The sequence below is a fragment of the Clinocottus analis genome, unplaced genomic scaffold (assembly GCF_023055335.1).
Source record: "Clinocottus analis isolate CAN_PGR_092001 unplaced genomic scaffold, fCliAna1.0.p SCAF_16, whole genome shotgun sequence".
NCBI classification, from domain to species: domain Eukaryota; kingdom Metazoa; phylum Chordata; class Actinopteri; order Perciformes; family Cottidae; genus Clinocottus; species Clinocottus analis.
Window position 1 is genome coordinate 13,878,690 of NW_027175887.1, and position 15,760 is coordinate 13,894,449.

Genomic DNA, 15,760 nt, shown 5'->3' on the forward strand with positions numbered 1-15,760 from the left:
ATATTCTGGTTTGGGATTGTTGGTCCGACAAAACATGCAATGTAATATTGTGACAGTTTTATGATATATTGACGAGTCCATTCGTTAATTTAGAAAACAATACATTAATTTATCTTTAATCAACATACGCGTTGCAGTCCTAATTAAGTTACTTTTTACATATCTTAGAACGTATTACTGGCTATATATTTCACCATATACCACAAATCAAATGTCTTCACACCCCAGAGAGATAATAAAAGCTATCCTATATTAATGGCTCATTTTTCCCCTCATCAGTCTGTCATTAACGTCTGTGCTCACTTATGATATTGTTTACTACGGTGACTCTTCATTACCACGTTAAGAAAACACTTAACATTGTTGAGCTTCTGTTTCAAATGAAAAGCAAAACCAAAAATGTATTTTGTTCCACAAAATAAGCATTCAAAAACACCACAGTGCACAGGAGTGAAAAACAGTTCTTTTAATGTTAAATCAGTTACAAGTGCAACTTTGATCATGTCCCACTGTTTAACAGCCTCAATTTGCAAATGGTAAAGTCAACAATTTCATTCAACACCCCCAGGTCTGAATATACTTCCTCGTTGTTACTAACTGTGTGTGTGTGGGGGGGGAGGTTTCAGGTTTTAAATTGTAGTTTTTCTAGATCATGAGACCTAGTGTTGAACTTAGATTTGAAGTGAAGAGGAGTTGATTTTAAATTCACCTTTTGAATTCAGGGTGGAAAAAAAAAATATGTATTACGGTAATAATGGGGTATAATACAACACAAGTTGCAGCATGTACTAAACCTAAATGGGCAGTGATTCAGGGACAACAGAGAGTCCATGTGCAGGGATGGATCACGTCCCATCACATGACTACCTGTTTAATTAACTTTAAACCATTTATTATGAACAATTAGCCACACTGCTTCAAGTCAGAGCATCTCCAACATTGGAGAGGAAAGTTGGTTAGTCCCGACCTTTGTTAGTAAGGTAAAAAATAATCACTATCAATTCATTTTTGATTGCTGCTCTGCCTGTCAGATATTTCATTTTCAACACCAGGTCTACGCCAGCGTTACATGTGTTGTAGAAACCCACGACTGAGCGCACTCAGTCTCAGTAACATCTGTGAGCAGCTACAGTAGGAAAACTACAACTACTGATAAGGAAAAGTACCAAGAAATGTTCATCGTAATGCCAGATCTCCTGCCAACAAGTGAATCTTTTTTTTTATTCTCAGATCCATATTATTCAAAAGGTTTTGAAATACAGATAGTAACTTAGAAATTCACAAACTCCGAGCTATTGTCGCAACACGTATCCAGGCCGAAGACCAAAAAACATGTTCAACCCTAGTAATAGTTTAATAAAGAAACACACAAACATAAAAGCCTAAAAATGTCACACCTTATCAACTCCCACGTTTAAGCCAGCGAAATAAAAAACACAAGTAAGGTAGCAATAACCTTACCCCAAATGAAGAGTAGAATTAATTAAATACGAGGTACAACTTTTTATGTTCAGCCATTACCAATCCCATGGATGACTGACAGTGTCGTGACAAGTCCGTCAGTTATCTCTGAAGGGTCTTGTGTGAAATTATCAATTTATCTAGCATGCGTTCACTGATTTCAGGACAAATGAACCACTTTGAAGCACCCGCCCTCACATTTACAACAAGGGGAATCCGTGTTCATAATTGTTTGTGCCCAGCTGAAGATCTGTCGTCGGCAAGGTAAAACTCACCCGCGGAGGCGTCACAAAATCCAAGCCCTCCCTCCCCCCGTGTATCCTCCCTCAGACCCCCTGTGCAGCCCTCTCGTTTCCCTGACCCCTCCCTCACTGTACAGCCTGCTCGTTGGCTGTGCTGCCCGAGTCCTGGGGCTTCATGACGTCAGGGAGCTCCGGGGGAGTGGAGAACGACTCGACCCTCAGCTGCTCATATGAATCATCTGAAAGTGACAACAGTGCAGAGAGACAGAGAGAGAGAGAGAGAGAAAGCGAGAGAGAGTAGGAAAGAAGATACATCACAGAAAATATGAGCTACTATCGTTCAAAATAACCTGCTCTGCTCGGACGGAGAGTGGCTTAATAAAACAAATGAATGGATGATGTGGGGTTGATTAAAGGGTAAACTACTCACCACTCAGACGGAAAGCTAACCCCACTGTGGCTGGGGCCTGAGGTCGAGCTGTTTGATTTGTAAAGCCGCAATTTCCAAGAGTTTGCCCATCATTAAGCATCACGTCATCCTGGTAAAGAAAAAAAAATTTAAAGCCAGATATTCATGTATATTTTCCGCATGATCAGACTTTTCAGACATGGCGTTTAAAGCATCTGAAGAAATTCAGGAGCAGTGAAATGCACGAGGACTCGTCCGTTTCACACGACACTCTCTGTTTACTACTACTTTACTACTTGCATTCCTCTTAGCCGGCATGTTTGTATTCAGTGTCAGTGTCAGTTTTAAGATGGAAGAATCCTGTAACCATTGGGTAAGTTAAATTTTGCAGTTGCGCTGGTTCTGTTTGTCCAAATATAAATCCATTTCCTGTCATGTATGAAAAAGAAAAGCAGCAAATCTGAATGGCTAGATTAAATTGGGAATTTTAACTTGAAATAACTGACACTAGAAATGTATGTAATGGCCTTTTTACAACTTTTAACAGCGTAGCTAATTCCTGAAACTTCTCACGGCATACATCTTCATATGGTCCACTTCTTCACTCTCCCCAATCACGCAGCGCTAAAGCAGGAATGTGAATTCTGATATTGCTCTAAAGATGGCTTAAGCCTGAGTAACAGTAAAAACAGATAAAAGCTGTTAGCTACATGTATGTGGACCACTAACTGGTCATTTACCTTGTAAAGTTTCTGATCTTCTGGGGGCCTCTTTAAAATGCCTTCCACAATGCGCTTCAGTTCATAAACTGTGGTCGACTCTTTGGCATCGGTAAAGATGGTCGTCTTGTGACGTCGGATCATTAGAAACACATCCTGAGGAGAGATCAAGTGACAGAGGAAAGATTGGAAATGAGACACCGACGACTCCCAAGAATATTCACATCAGAAAAACATCGTTGACCTTGTAAACACTGTCTTCTCAAACAAGATGACATAAATCCCTGCTGGCACATTTTGCCTGAAACAAATCGTTTATGTTGTGGTGTTTTAATCAGTTCCTTCCAAAGCTAAAAACACAACAAAGACTGAAATCTGCTGCAGCTATAATAATAAAACAGTCTTAATCAAAACCATAAGCCCCACTAAGAAATTAAGATAATTTTAGTACAAAGTTAAGTACTTCATAATCTACTCATTACTGGTTCAACCTGAATACTAAAGAAGTACAAGTAAAAGTTCTGCATATAGAGGGAAAAAAGTAGTCATTGTCTCTTGTGTTTTACTAGTATATCTGATGTTTCTGAATCAATAATACTGCTGTAGATGTTTGAGGTAGCGCTAATTCTAATTTCTGTATACTGATAAGTAGTTAAATCGAAAGCAATGCATCATATTCTAGAAGCGTTGCTTTCCTGTGAAAACCACATATCTCCAAAAAGTCAACTTTTTATGAGCTCAGAAAAACAGCTTTGTGATGATACATTATCCATCTCGAGGAGTGTATTCACTGAAGAAGTGGGAGGATTTTGTTCAAGAATTGCTTCAACATCAACACATCTGGAGGTACGCGTTTTCACTGGACAGGATGGGGACAATCAATTGTAATCTGACAAATCGAGCAGTATAAAGGAAGTATAACGTTTTATAAAATGGAAACATTCAAGTGAAGTACAAGTGCCTTGAGTTTGTACTTTATAAATGTACTTAACAAATTCCACCATATCATTTGCAAATATTGATTAATTGAAGTGAAAGCATGGGTACAGAAGTGTGATACGTATTGTGGATGGGTTTCTACCAAATCACCGTCATAATACTGAGCTGTCAACAAAACAATGCACGATCAGATACATATATATCAGATGTTAAGTCATCTCAAACACTAAGGCAGATAACGCTGCAGATGAAGTAGATGTTAAGTTTAAAAGTAAAGGTGCAGCAATATCCACAAACTGCACCAGCTGGGGAAAAGGTTATGAAATGTTGTACAGACATTGAATAGAATGAATTACAAACTAAAACATAAATCAGAGATCAGTTTTAAACATACAAAGAAACAACTCTACCAATGTCCCCACGCATGGACTTGGTAGCGTGTAGTACTCAATCTTATGTTTAATAAACCCAAGATGATTTCATTTTCTGCGTCATTCGGTCAACAAATACATTTTACATGAGACTTCTTGGACCATTTAGAAAGTTTTGACTTCTCAAGCTACAAACGCATAACTTGCACGACACCATCTAGATATCTTGAGTTAATTTATTGCATCTTTATAAAGATGTTTATAGTCTTTGAAAGCTTGTTTGTGGTGGTAACAAACAATAGGCTCTGAATAGAGACACTCCGCCTGTAACACGCAATTAAGTTGAATAAGTAAATGTTTGCTTGTTCGTGCCTTTACATGTCTTCATCATCTGTCTTTTTGTTTAAAGTTGTGAGACAACAACTTCTTACTTATCATGAGTCCAGAGAGTTAGGCTGTTTGGCAGCTTTAGTGGTGGAGCTGGCAGTGACAGTAGTCTAGTGAATTGGTTAATAAGGCCATAAACAAACGGATCTTGACTCCCATCACGTCACACTGATCTCTCCATCGAGGCTTTTGCAGACAGACGGTGCGGCAGCTGCCCGCCGCGTCACAGCGAGCTAACGTGAATGACCAGCGGTGAGCTGCAGTAGCTTCCTGTGGGTCTGGTTACGAGCCCCTTTATCCGAGATATCACCTCCATAAACACACGTCGTGTTGTCTCACGTCAAATCCGCTTCATCTAACTGTTGTTGTGTTTTAATTTCCCCGTGTTAGATGATGACATTAACCGAGCTACAACTTCTGCTAGCTAGCTTCCTTCGTGGCTAGCTGGCCATTTCATCAAAGCAAAGTTGTGTCAGTTGAGCTGTCACTTATCCAACACAATGTACATATGTATGCCTTTTAGTCTGAGCCCTTCTCCGCTAACCAGTTGTCCGCTCGAGCTTTATGAAGCGACGTCCAGCTGAAGCTACAGCGGTGTGGGAGCTAACCTCTGTTAGCCAGGGTTAGCTAAACAAAGACCTCAGCTTTTAGGTTGACCGTTTTTTTTAGACCAGCCTGTTTCGCTTCCCGACAGCGGACATTTAAACGCTTAAAGAACGACTTAGTGACTAATTAAAGTAATGTTTGACGAGTCAACAGGCCTTTACATACGGAGCTGTGTGTGTTTTCCTCACTCACCATTTCTTGCGGTTGGTTGCACACAGGGGGAAAAAAACGCCTCCACCGCACAGCGACAACTGTGAGCTCACAGCCGCTTCAGACTGCCACACCTGCAGCTGGAGAATCTACCGGCAGGGGGAGATGTGCTGTTGTTCTTCTTATTCTTGTTGTTCTTCCTATTCCTATTGTTTTTGTTGTTCTTGTTCTTGTTTCTTGAATTTTTGGGGTTAGGGTTTAGGGTTAAGGTTAGTCTAATTGGGTTAGGGAGTCTAATTCTACATTTTTCCTTCTCTGCTGATCTACTTTGATTATTTCTACTTCTTCTGTTTCTGATCAAATGCCTTCCATTGAGATTTCCATTGCATACAATAAAAACCAATGCCACTGCTTCTTAAAAGTGGCAGAACAATATTTGGTTTCAGCTTTATTTATAGGTAGGCCATTGTTAAATCTACTCTATTTGCTTTTAATCAACTTTTGGCAAGTTGATTAACTGTTTCATTCCCTTGAACATCTACGTGAGCTGGTAGCCAACTGAATATACTGCGACATGGTATCTGTGTCACTTTAACATTCACTTCTGAAACAAACATGCAAAACTTGTTTGAACAGTTAGAATTTTTAGACCCATCAGTAAATATATGTACATAATGTCTGTACTTGTGTAAATTAAACTGGATTCTTAAAAAATCCAATCTGTCCTGATGACAATAAGTCATTTTCCCCCCCCTGTATTGTATGTTAATCTATAGCCATCCTTTTAATGGCCATGTCTGTATGCAAGGTCAACTCTCAAGGCCTCTAATAAGATGGACTAAACCTGAACTATTCATATTCATCAACACACATTAGATAAAGTAAAAACCTGAACAGAGCTTTAACTTCTCATCTCAACCCTCCCTTCATCACGTCTCCCTCCCCGGTGAAACCAACAGGTGTTTCCTTTCACTGGTTGGTTCTTTCATGAAGGAGTAAGGGAGGACTTCACTTCCACCTCCCAGCCTGATAGCAGCTGTCACCACAGAGAGCGGAGCAGCTGAACAAGGTGCAGCTGAGGTAAACAAATCAAGCTGACACAAGCTGTGAAGATCAGGGTTTGTTTTTCCTGTTTGGGCTTGGTTGGCTGGTGAGCAGTCATTCCAAGAAACAGAAAATCTTTTTAAATGTAACATTTTTGAAGATGTAGGTTCAAACATGACCTCTGACACTTAGCTGTTGTTGTGTTTGACATGTTAAACAAGTTTTTTTTTTAACAGAACACTGTAATTTGTAAACAGAGGCTGTCATTTATTTTGACACAACTTGGCATTGCCTGTACAAGCCAGACAGATGATGCAGATGCCCGACTGTACATAAGGTATGTTTGTTAAAATGTTAAAATTGTTTAAACTTTAAATCAAATCATGGTGCTGACAATATGTAACGCCTTCATTTTGAGAGCATTTCGATTACACTGGAGTTTATTTGTAGTCTACTTTTTCATATTGCATACATAATCAAAACAATTCTTATTTAAAGCAAGTTTATTTACATGTTTTACATTTTATACAAATGGAACAAAAACAATTCTGGTACAGCAGCCTTGAAAATACAAATAAATTCTGATTTAAAAATATAACACTGCTGTCCCCACCAGACTCATATACACTATCATGTCTTTTCTAAACTTTTAGTTGTGACTGTTGAATATCTGTATTTAATTGGTTATGCTCTTCACTGAAGTACAATGTTGCATTCTGATATGGAAGATGATTCCCAAAAAAAGATACAAGCCGGAAAATGGCCTTTGACTGAGCTGATGGACAAGAAATAGGTCAAAACCAAAACATAATTGGTGTTGAACAGACGTGACATTGAGTCATCGGTAGAGAGAACGATGATGTAACACATTCCCACTGCGGCCATAAAGTCCAGCTCTCTTCCACGACCATCCATGACCGAAAAATACTCTTCCTCTTCATTTTGTTGATTGGAATTTCACATTGATTAACCTGAAAAATAATAAAACTGAGTGAGAAAAAATTGTACATTAAAGTCAGAGGGAAAGTGAAAATCCCACTGAAACATTTAGAATGTTACACACACACACACACACACACACACACACACACACACATATATACACAGAGCATACACAAAAATATATCCACTCACCAAATAAACTTGAGATATCTATCTCACCACGAAAGCACTCTCTCGGATCTTGGAATAAGCGTACTGTGGAACAGAGAGGCAAGAACACACGAGTCATTTTACTGCATCACAAAACAAAAGCTCATCAGACCTCGAATGTTCAACCTTTCTCTTACGTTCAGTCCTCTGGGGGATTGGACGGGCTCCAGCCCCTTACAGCAGAGCACTGAAAAGGGCCTCTCCTGAGTCTTTGAATGCTCTTTGAAACACAGACAGAAAACCTTGGCAGGCAGGTAGACGTCCCAGTCAGCTGCATGCTCCTCTATGAGATCACTTACCATCCTGGTAAATAAAGAGCAGCAAAAAGAAAACGTGATGTCACGATTATTAGCTTAAAAAGGGAAAAACATCACAGGATACACTTGTGCCTCAACGCTTGATTCTATATTTTACGGCGTTTTTCTTATTCCTGTCAATTTAGGGCTGTAAGAGGCATTAATGTAATACATACACAGTCATTTGCAGACAATATGTATTGTTTTATTACTATAAGTGCTGACCTGTCAATCAGCTGCTGTGTGATCAAATCCACAGTACCCGTCTGCTGATGGTAGACGACAAGTGGGACGGTGACTTTCAGCTGATCTTTCAGTTCTCTGTTGATCTAGCATGGGGACACATTCACACAGTGAATCCATGTGAGACACTGGCAAAAAAGGTCACAATATTATACAAATACTTGATTAGTCAACAAAATGTGTGGCGACATAAAATGCCACCCGTCACCCAACCATCTGTCAATCCGTGGAAACTCTCAATAAAAGGTTTTAAAGGAAAATTCACCTCCTTTTATGTGGATGTTCAATCGCTGTTGATGCTAAATGTAGTGGACTGAAGCGATATATTTCTTGGCGTGTGCTATAATGACTGGGTTCTCCTGCTCACGGAGTTGTGTCTACATGCACAAGGATGCATTGCCTTTGAGCCCTGAAACCCCCAGAGGCCATATCCTCCTGCATGGCACATCCACATAAAATGTAGAAGACGTTCCCTTCAAGGCCTCTGTAACAAATAATGCACTCACTTTGTGGACTATGTCATGAGGCAGTCTGGAGAGGATCCTGATCGGGTATCCGAAGTGGGCGATGACGTCAACGACGTGCTTCGCTACATCCGAAGGGAGGCATGACTGCATCGGCACAGCTTCCACCCACTTGGAGAAGTAGTCCGTTACCGTTAAGATGTACTTGTGTGCGTTCAGCGTTTGGGGCAGCGGCCCTCTCACATCCAGACCGAGCCACTGCCACGGCTCCTTCACCTTCAACAGCACCACAGCAATACTCCAGATCACTTCATTGTGTGCTTAATGTTGCAGAACCTTCAGGTAGTCAGGGTGAAACTTACCTCTATCACCTTCTCGGGATCTTCACAGTCCATCTGTGAACATTACAGACGAGCGCTTGGTTAAAATACTTCATAATATAGAAGTAAAATATAAAAGATAGAACCTTAAGGTTTAAAACCACGAGGACCACTTACACTCAAATCATCATCAGGAGCCCACTGGATATCCTGTTGGTGGATGTGAAAAATTACAAAATATTAAATTGGATAAAGATGAAAAAGTATTTGATGGCAAAGCGCAATAATAAAAGCAAACATCTGACAGCAAAAGGCTTTTGATTTGCCTAATTTCATACCACCATTTTTGCTAAATATATACATAGATAGTGAAATGAAATACATATATAATATCAATATATAATAAAACCTACCCGTGGTGCACAGTAGTCTCCGTGGAAGAAGTGTGGAAATGACTCTATCTTCATCAGCCCTTCATCGACTATAATCCTCCATTTGTCATTTGACTTTTTGGGGTCTTTGTCCCTGAACATGAAAACCAGAAAAGGTCAACACATTAAAGAGCCAACAATCCAAATATGTACAAAGCCAGTACAAAAAGCTTAATACAGAAATGTAGGTTTAAACTCAAGCTCTGTTAATGCCTTACAAATGCTAGAAAATCAAAGGTTCTGGTAAAAAGTGCAATAGTTTCTCGAAAGAAACTGCTCAGTCAGAGGATATATATAATAAATCAAGAAAGTTGTATGAATACATAGTACTTGTCAGTGTAATATGAGAGTTTAACTGAACAAATAAGTGCATGAGAGGAAGGTGAGCAGAAATAACAAGTGTCCAACGTAAAGTAAGGTACCCAGCAGGCTCGTCCTCCGTCTGGCTGGGCTCTTTGCTTTGGACTCTTCTCTTTGCAGGACTGACAGTTGGAGAAGGCGCTGCACTCGTCTGTGAGGCTTTAACACCAGCTGACTGGCATCACAATACAGAGAAACAACACACTGTGTTCAGCAACTTGAACTGATTGTAATTTAATGAACAATTATACTGACTCTGTGGTAGTGAAGTAAAGACATTCATGTTAATATGTGCTTTTCAACACAGAAAGCAAACAATTATGTTTTATAACTCGGAAAATGGACCCACACACTTTCTAAAATGACCACAGATGAAATCCCAGAATTTGAACAGTTAAACGTATGATATGCTCTTACCTTTAATCTCTTACTTCCTGGGTTACTGGAAGCCTATATCAGGGTCACATGTGAAATATTTATTTAGAGAATTATCTTCCAGAAGAAAACAAGTGTTGTTCATGAAGCTTCTGGAATATTAAAGCGGTTTTACTGTCTATCTCTTTCCCCTCTGAGGCAGATGATGATTTATTCTTCACATGATCCACAGATACTGAGTGACTGCATACAAACCTCTCCTCTCTGTGAACTGCCAGGGGATGAAAACATGGTGGGGACGGCATTGTCCCGAAGTTTCACACATTTGCCTGTCTTGTCAATGTATTGTTCCTCGAAATGATTGATGCACAGCACCGAGAAGCGAGACGGGGTCCAGTCCTTCAGCTTCATGTTGAGAAGCCATTTCTTGAGCTTTCGGGGATTGTAGAGGGGAAATCTGTTGAAACCAAAAACTCATTAAAACACTGAACTCCATTTAAAGACATTATAATTATCATTATGTCATTGAAGCTGACTTTGAAGTCACTTTTCTCCAAAACTGTACAGTAATATCTCATGGTTATGTACACATGCATAGCAGAGGTCAGCTTGAACAAGACTGCGTTGTAATTTCATAGCAGTTTGAAAATTGGAAATTGTGACGTTATGAATATCATTGAAGCTGACTTTGACGTCACTTTTCTCCAAAACTGGACAGTAAAATCTCATAGCCATACACATGGACAGAGCTCAGGGTGAGTCTGAACAAGACTGCATTGTAACTATACTTTACAAATGTAAGGATCTGTTTTCATAGCGGTTTGAATATTGGAAATTGGGACATTATAAATATCATTATGTCATTGAAGCTGACTTTGAAGTCACTTTCCTTCAAAACTGTATAGTAAATACTCATAGCCATACACATGGACAGGGATGGGGTCAGTCTGAACAAGCCTGCGTTGTACTTTTAATTTACAAGTTTAAGGATGTGCCGTTTGAATATCATCATTTAATTTGAGCTTTTGAGCTCGGCTTCTGTGGCTTCTCACCGCCCTGTACTGTAACACCTTGAATAGAGGTGTAATTACTGTATACAGAATTGCAATTGAGGCTCACTCGGCGCTTGTGGGCTCACCTGACCGCAGTCAGTCTCTTGCAATGAAAAACGGAGAAATGTAGTAAACTTAGAAGCTTTTCTAGTCAGGTGGTCTAAATCTAGTTCGGTTTTGTCTCAAATCCTTCATCCTCTTCTCGAATTATATTATTAAGATTACATATTAAAAGGGACAGGACAAAACAATAAGTGTCTAACTGATGCAAGTAATGCTGCTGTTTGTTAGCTTTATGTTAGCTGGCTTGACTGTTTATAAATCTACCGGCTGGTTGTGTTTACGAGTGACAAACGTTAATACTCACTTAAAACACTTCACATCCGACTTGCTGGAGCTTTCGCAGTCGTATGCACATTTGTATCTTCCCATTTAGAGCACTATTGTGTTTATTCTGTGTCCAAAAAGACGGATTGTGTAGCCAACAGTTATTTGAACGACCAGTCAAGGCAGCTATAATCCAACTTTAACATCCGGTCCCAATTTTCAAAATAATAGTCTCATAACATAGTTGGAAACTTGCATCAACAAAGTAAAATACAGCTTACAATAATCACATCATAATTTGCAGTATACAAGAGTATATTTTTGTTTGTCTTGTATAAAACCCCGTTGTTGAATATTCAACGGAAGTTATTAATGGAAATGCTTATTTTCAGCTCCGAAACAAAACTTGCGACAATGGATGTTTCTTCTTCGTGTCGTGATTAATTGCACATGAACGACCTGCAGCGTCACCTCATGGATGAAAGATAGAACGGCAGTCAGTTGTACTTTATTTGTAAGACATTTGTATCCGGGTCGATGCAGCGCATCATACATTTATACGTTTTTTATTTTGTTTTATACACCGTGAAAATATTTCCTTAACAAAAATAGATTTTTTTCCTCTCTACTTGGGTCATACACACAAAACCAATCAAACAATGGGGAGCAGTGTTTGTATAACGTTAGAAACTGTGATAAGCAATGAAAAATGGCTGCAGATGTTGCGCGCACATCAGTTATTTTTGGTTTTCCACTCGACCCTCCACTCATCCCAGTCCAGTAAAGTTCGTTTTATGTCCCATCCTGCACCTTCCACACCTGGAATTTACGTTAGCAAAAATAATGTTTTCTATTAATAAATTACACAAGAAAAAGTTGGTGATGAGAATGCTAAAGCAGTTTTGTGTGTGTGTTCACCTTTGAGGAATGGATTAAAAATCTTGTCCATCATCTTGTGACTTTCATGCACCATTTCCCAGTTACCTTTAAAATATAAAAGCATGTAAAGGAGAGAAAGCACTGCTGATATTGTAAAGTAGAGAAATGAATGGAGGTAAAGCTCACTTTGTGCTGGAGAGTCTCTGGAAGGTGGATGGCTCAACTTGCTGCTGAGCCACACAGCTTGGCTCATGGCTCTGATTTCATCTTGCACTGATGCTTCCGGTCCCAGACAAACACATACGCAGCCTTAGAGGAGCACAGCAGAGTTATTAAATAGCATTTAAAGTATGTCATATAGCTCTTAAACACATTGTTATTCTGTGGATACATACCATTTCGTACTCCCAAAAGGTAAGGCATGTTGTTTTCCTTTAAAGCCAAATTGAGATCCTCTGGACTACAAAATAAAAATCACAATTAGATTAAGCTATGTTATTGTGTCATTTTTCCTCATATGAGCAAAACATAAACTCACCTTTGTACAACTTCCTGTAGCCTCACTCCAAGTTTAATTGGCACAGTTTTCTTGAACTCTGTAAACAAACAGACAAATCCATCATTCCGAATGCATTAAATTAACACATTAATAAAAACAATATTCATAATCATCCATTTTAAATACAAAACAATGATTACAAGGTGCTCCACAGGAATAAAACAACAAACAACGCAATCAGGAACGTGTTCATTATAAAACAATAAGCCCCATAAGTAAAACAATACAAAATTAAACACATCAATTAAAATTAAAACAATAAACAATATATATATATAGATACTGTATATAGTTAATATATACTGTGTCCAAATGCTTAAACAATTGGACACTTGAATTAGTCATGAAGATGTCAGAAAATTACCCAAGAAAACGGGTTCTCTCTGATTGGCCTCCGGTGGACTCAGCACCTGTCCGTCTCTCAGGTATTGTTGCAGCACAATGGAAAGCCGCGCCTCGTTTAAGGTTTCCATGACAACCGAGCGCACAGCCTTGTAGTTGGCGAAGAGGTGGAGGGTCGTGAAGAGGAAGAAGAGGCCAACTGTCAGTCTGATGAGGACCGAAAGAGGTATAACATTTTTTTTTTAAAGTCTCTCTGCAAGATTCTTATGGTTATGCTTATATACATTTTCTTTAATAGCACTTACATCGGATTATCAGTGACGAGGGGGATGAGCATCAAACTGATCAGCAGGCCAGCCAGATTCACTAAAGTCTCCTGCGGGAGATAAAAGAAATGAAGACGAGACAAATCCCAAAACCTTGTTTTGATGATTCTGTTCACTGTGGTTTTCTCCACGATAAACAGTTAGGTCACAAATTACCTGACTGCCATCTTTGGCAGAGATATCGGCCATGTTGTCTCTGCGGGCCTGATGAACAGTCAGCGCCGCTCTGGTCGCACCGCCTGCCACTCCAACAACAGACTGGAGAGGGAAAGCACACACAGGTCAGCTCGTGTTTATCCTTTTAGTACATTGAGCATTTAATATGTCTATCATTCTGATCAACAGGCTAATAAGTTTAGGCCAGTGCTCCCTGACCTTTTTTGGCTTCTGACTCCTGTTTTATTAAAATTGTTCGGAGGCTTTGGGTGTATAATTATACAATAATTTGTGTGCAAAAAAATCTTTTGGGAAAAGACAATTAGGTGTGAGTTTGTTTTCTTTATCACAGCTGATTGAAATAATTTAAAGTGCTTCTTTTTACCTTAAATATTCCTGCCGTACAGACAATCAAGGTGAAGCAAGCAGGAAAGTATGGAGCCAAAATCTCCATAAACATGGCGATGTCATTGAGAACATCAGCAAAAAGCCTGTCAAGAAATTAAAAGAAGACAGATGTTTGAATGGGTTCATAATAATGAGTAGAGTAAAGAGTAAAGTATTTTTGACAACATGCTGACCTCCATTTTTTGGCTTCAGAGTCCAGTTTAGTCCTGGAACAAAGACAAAGAAACTGATCAAGAAGAGACATTTCCAACAGTGAAAGAGGAGCACAAATAAAAATTAAAAATGGAGAGCATCCAAATATTGAACTTAAGCACCCAAAACTGGATTGCACTGCAACAATAAAATATTATATATATACATATATACACATTTTTAAATACAAGCCTACCCTTTCTGCCAAGCGAAGAGAATTCTTCCCAACATGCCAGTTCCATCTGCAGGGAAATCCATTAGTTTGCAGGTTGCACTCACCATGCAAGAGTAACATACTGTACATTTATGGAGTTTTTGAATCACCTCTTAGTAACCAGGTGACTGTGGCTGCAGCTACAGTTGCTGCTTGGTTTCCAACACCGACCCCTTTGAGGGACGCCTGCGTAGCCAGAGTCCCTGACAGAGAACTGGAGAAAGCCTGAGAGAGAATGGAGAGTGTGGATGGAGAGTTTTAATCTCACGGTGATGATCTCAGAAGTGTTAGTGCATCATTTACTGTACCTGCACAGTATCCCAAAACTGGTACTGCAGGTAATCACCACTGACGCTCTCTGGATAGCCTTGAGGCAGAAAGACACTCTGGAAAAATAATAATGAAAATGTGAGTCCGGGGAGGAGGGGGGGGGGGGGGGGGGTGAGTGGTTAACAGTAAAGTGTAGAGACGAATGAAATGAGTAAAGGTTCTACTTATTGGGGAGAAATGGTCACAATCAAGCTTCTGTGGCAGGAGATCACAAACTCTTTGTGGAAACGTTATAGATCCTTACTTTAAAAACTCCAACAATAGAGTTTCCTCTTGATGCCCCTTCGCTCCCATCTCTTCTTCTCTCCATCACTGCATCCTTTGCAAAATACTTCCAGGACTCTGCACTGCCATATCTCTCTGTGGCCAAAACGACACCTCTAGCTGACTCCATACAAGCCGTTAGAAGCGAAATACTTCACTTCAGACAAAACTAACAAAACCAAATATACTGCAGTATGAAATATGCCGGAATGTATTCAGTTTAGGTTCATTTTAGCTCCGTAGAAGCTGAATCAACACAGCCTACGTGTCGTCTCTTCTGTCGTGGTTTTCTTTGAGGCACTTCCGTGTTTATTTCCGCCCTCATTCCTCATTGGTCAATTAGGATTTTAAGGCGGGGCTCCGATAACATGTCAAAAACAGAGAGACTCACTTATAATAAAATAAGGACCATTTCTTTCTCAAGGAAAAGCTTCTTGGAATATTTTATAGGTGCTGATTTGCAGCGCAGATAAGATTGAAGAAGTACTCATCAAAATATAATCATAATGTTGAAAATTGAATGTTAAAGTGTCATTGCACATTTTGAAAATACGCTGCGAATACATTTAATGCATTCATTGTAAACTGGTATGGTTAATTTAACTATATAAGAACAAAAAGATACCCACAAAATATAGACTAACACTAAACACACAAACCAAATGAATCAGAATCAGCTTTATGTGCCATGTGTGTGTACAAAAAAGACATTAAAGACCACATAGACAAAAAGACAAGACAA

At 39.4% G+C, this 15,760-nt stretch overlaps 3 protein-coding genes across 4 annotated transcripts; all 3 read right to left on the reverse strand.

The window, feature by feature from the left end:
- Positions 1-451: 451 nt before the first annotated feature.
- On the reverse strand, positions 452-5,404 carry elob (elongin B). Its single transcript, XM_068579203.1, has 4 exons — positions 5,327-5,404; positions 2,853-2,987; positions 2,134-2,242; positions 452-1,942 (listed from the first exon to the last, which is right to left on the reverse strand). The coding sequence occupies exons 1-4, from the start codon at positions 5,327-5,329 to the stop codon at positions 1,830-1,832; spliced, it is 360 nt and encodes a 119-aa protein (XP_068435304.1). The 5' UTR covers positions 5,330-5,404; the 3' UTR covers positions 452-1,829.
- A 1,556-nt stretch (positions 5,405-6,960) lies between these two features.
- Positions 6,961-11,529, reverse strand: zgc:153292 (uncharacterized protein LOC100003014 homolog). Of its 2 annotated transcripts, XR_011077608.1 has the most exons (13): positions 11,389-11,529; positions 10,225-10,426; positions 10,012-10,044; positions 9,657-9,769; positions 9,217-9,328; positions 8,981-9,013; positions 8,846-8,878; positions 8,526-8,759; positions 8,002-8,105; positions 7,618-7,783; positions 7,463-7,525; positions 7,237-7,299; positions 6,961-7,197 (listed from the first exon to the last, which is right to left on the reverse strand). XR_011077608.1 is itself a non-coding variant. In XM_068579202.1 (12 exons), exons 1-11 carry the CDS (start codon positions 11,451-11,453, stop codon positions 7,481-7,483), a joined length of 1,140 nt encoding a protein of 379 aa, XP_068435303.1. In that variant the 5' UTR covers positions 11,454-11,529; the 3' UTR covers positions 6,961-7,299; positions 7,463-7,480. The 2 variants fall into 2 exon arrangements, 1 of the variants encoding a protein (XP_068435303.1); XM_068579202.1 differs by having other exon boundaries at positions 6,961-7,299.
- Positions 11,530-11,762: 233 nt separating this feature from the next.
- Positions 11,763-15,305, reverse strand: rusf1 (RUS family member 1). Its single transcript, XM_068578951.1, has 14 exons — positions 14,999-15,305; positions 14,733-14,810; positions 14,535-14,649; positions 14,407-14,452; positions 14,192-14,224; positions 13,996-14,101; positions 13,611-13,712; positions 13,434-13,504; positions 13,151-13,335; positions 12,766-12,823; positions 12,623-12,687; positions 12,414-12,536; positions 12,267-12,332; positions 11,763-12,167 (listed from the first exon to the last, which is right to left on the reverse strand). Exons 1-14 carry the CDS (start codon positions 15,146-15,148, stop codon positions 12,082-12,084), a joined length of 1,284 nt encoding a protein of 427 aa, XP_068435052.1. The 5' UTR covers positions 15,149-15,305; the 3' UTR covers positions 11,763-12,081.
- Positions 15,306-15,760: the final 455 nt, after the last annotated feature.

Excerpts from the sequence above, each read along its gene's own strand:
- elob (XM_068579203.1), bottom strand. Across the intron at positions 2,243-2,852 it reads AAGATCAGAAACTTTACAAG|GATGACGTGATGCTTAATGA; the intron begins GTAAATGACCAG and ends TTTCTTTACCAG. Across the intron at positions 1,943-2,133 it reads GTTAGCTTTCCGTCTGAGTG|ATGATTCATATGAGCAGCTG; the intron begins GTGAGTAGTTTA and ends TGTCACTTTCAG.
- zgc:153292 (XM_068579202.1), bottom strand. The coding sequence starts at position 11,453 with ATGGGAAGATACAAATGTGCATACGACTGCGAAAGCTCCAGCAAGTCG. Across the intron at positions 10,045-10,224 it reads GCAGTTCACAGAGAGGAGAG|GCTTCCAGTAACCCAGGAAG; the intron begins GTTTGTATGCAG and ends ACCCTGATATAG. Across the intron at positions 9,770-10,011 it reads CAGGAAGTAAGAGATTAAAG|TCAGCTGGTGTTAAAGCCTC; the intron begins GTAAGAGCATAT and ends TTGTGATGCCAG.
- rusf1 (XM_068578951.1), bottom strand. The coding sequence starts at position 15,148 with ATGGAGTCAGCTAGAGGTGTCGTTTTGGCCACAGAGAGATATGGCAGT. Across the intron at positions 13,713-13,995 it reads GTACGGCAGGAATATTTAAG|TCTGTTGTTGGAGTGGCAGG; the intron begins GTAAAAAGAAGC and ends TTCCCTCTCCAG. Across the intron at positions 12,168-12,266 it reads TTTTAATCCATTCCTCAAAG|GTGTGGAAGGTGCAGGATGG; the intron begins GTGAACACACAC and ends CGTAAATTCCAG.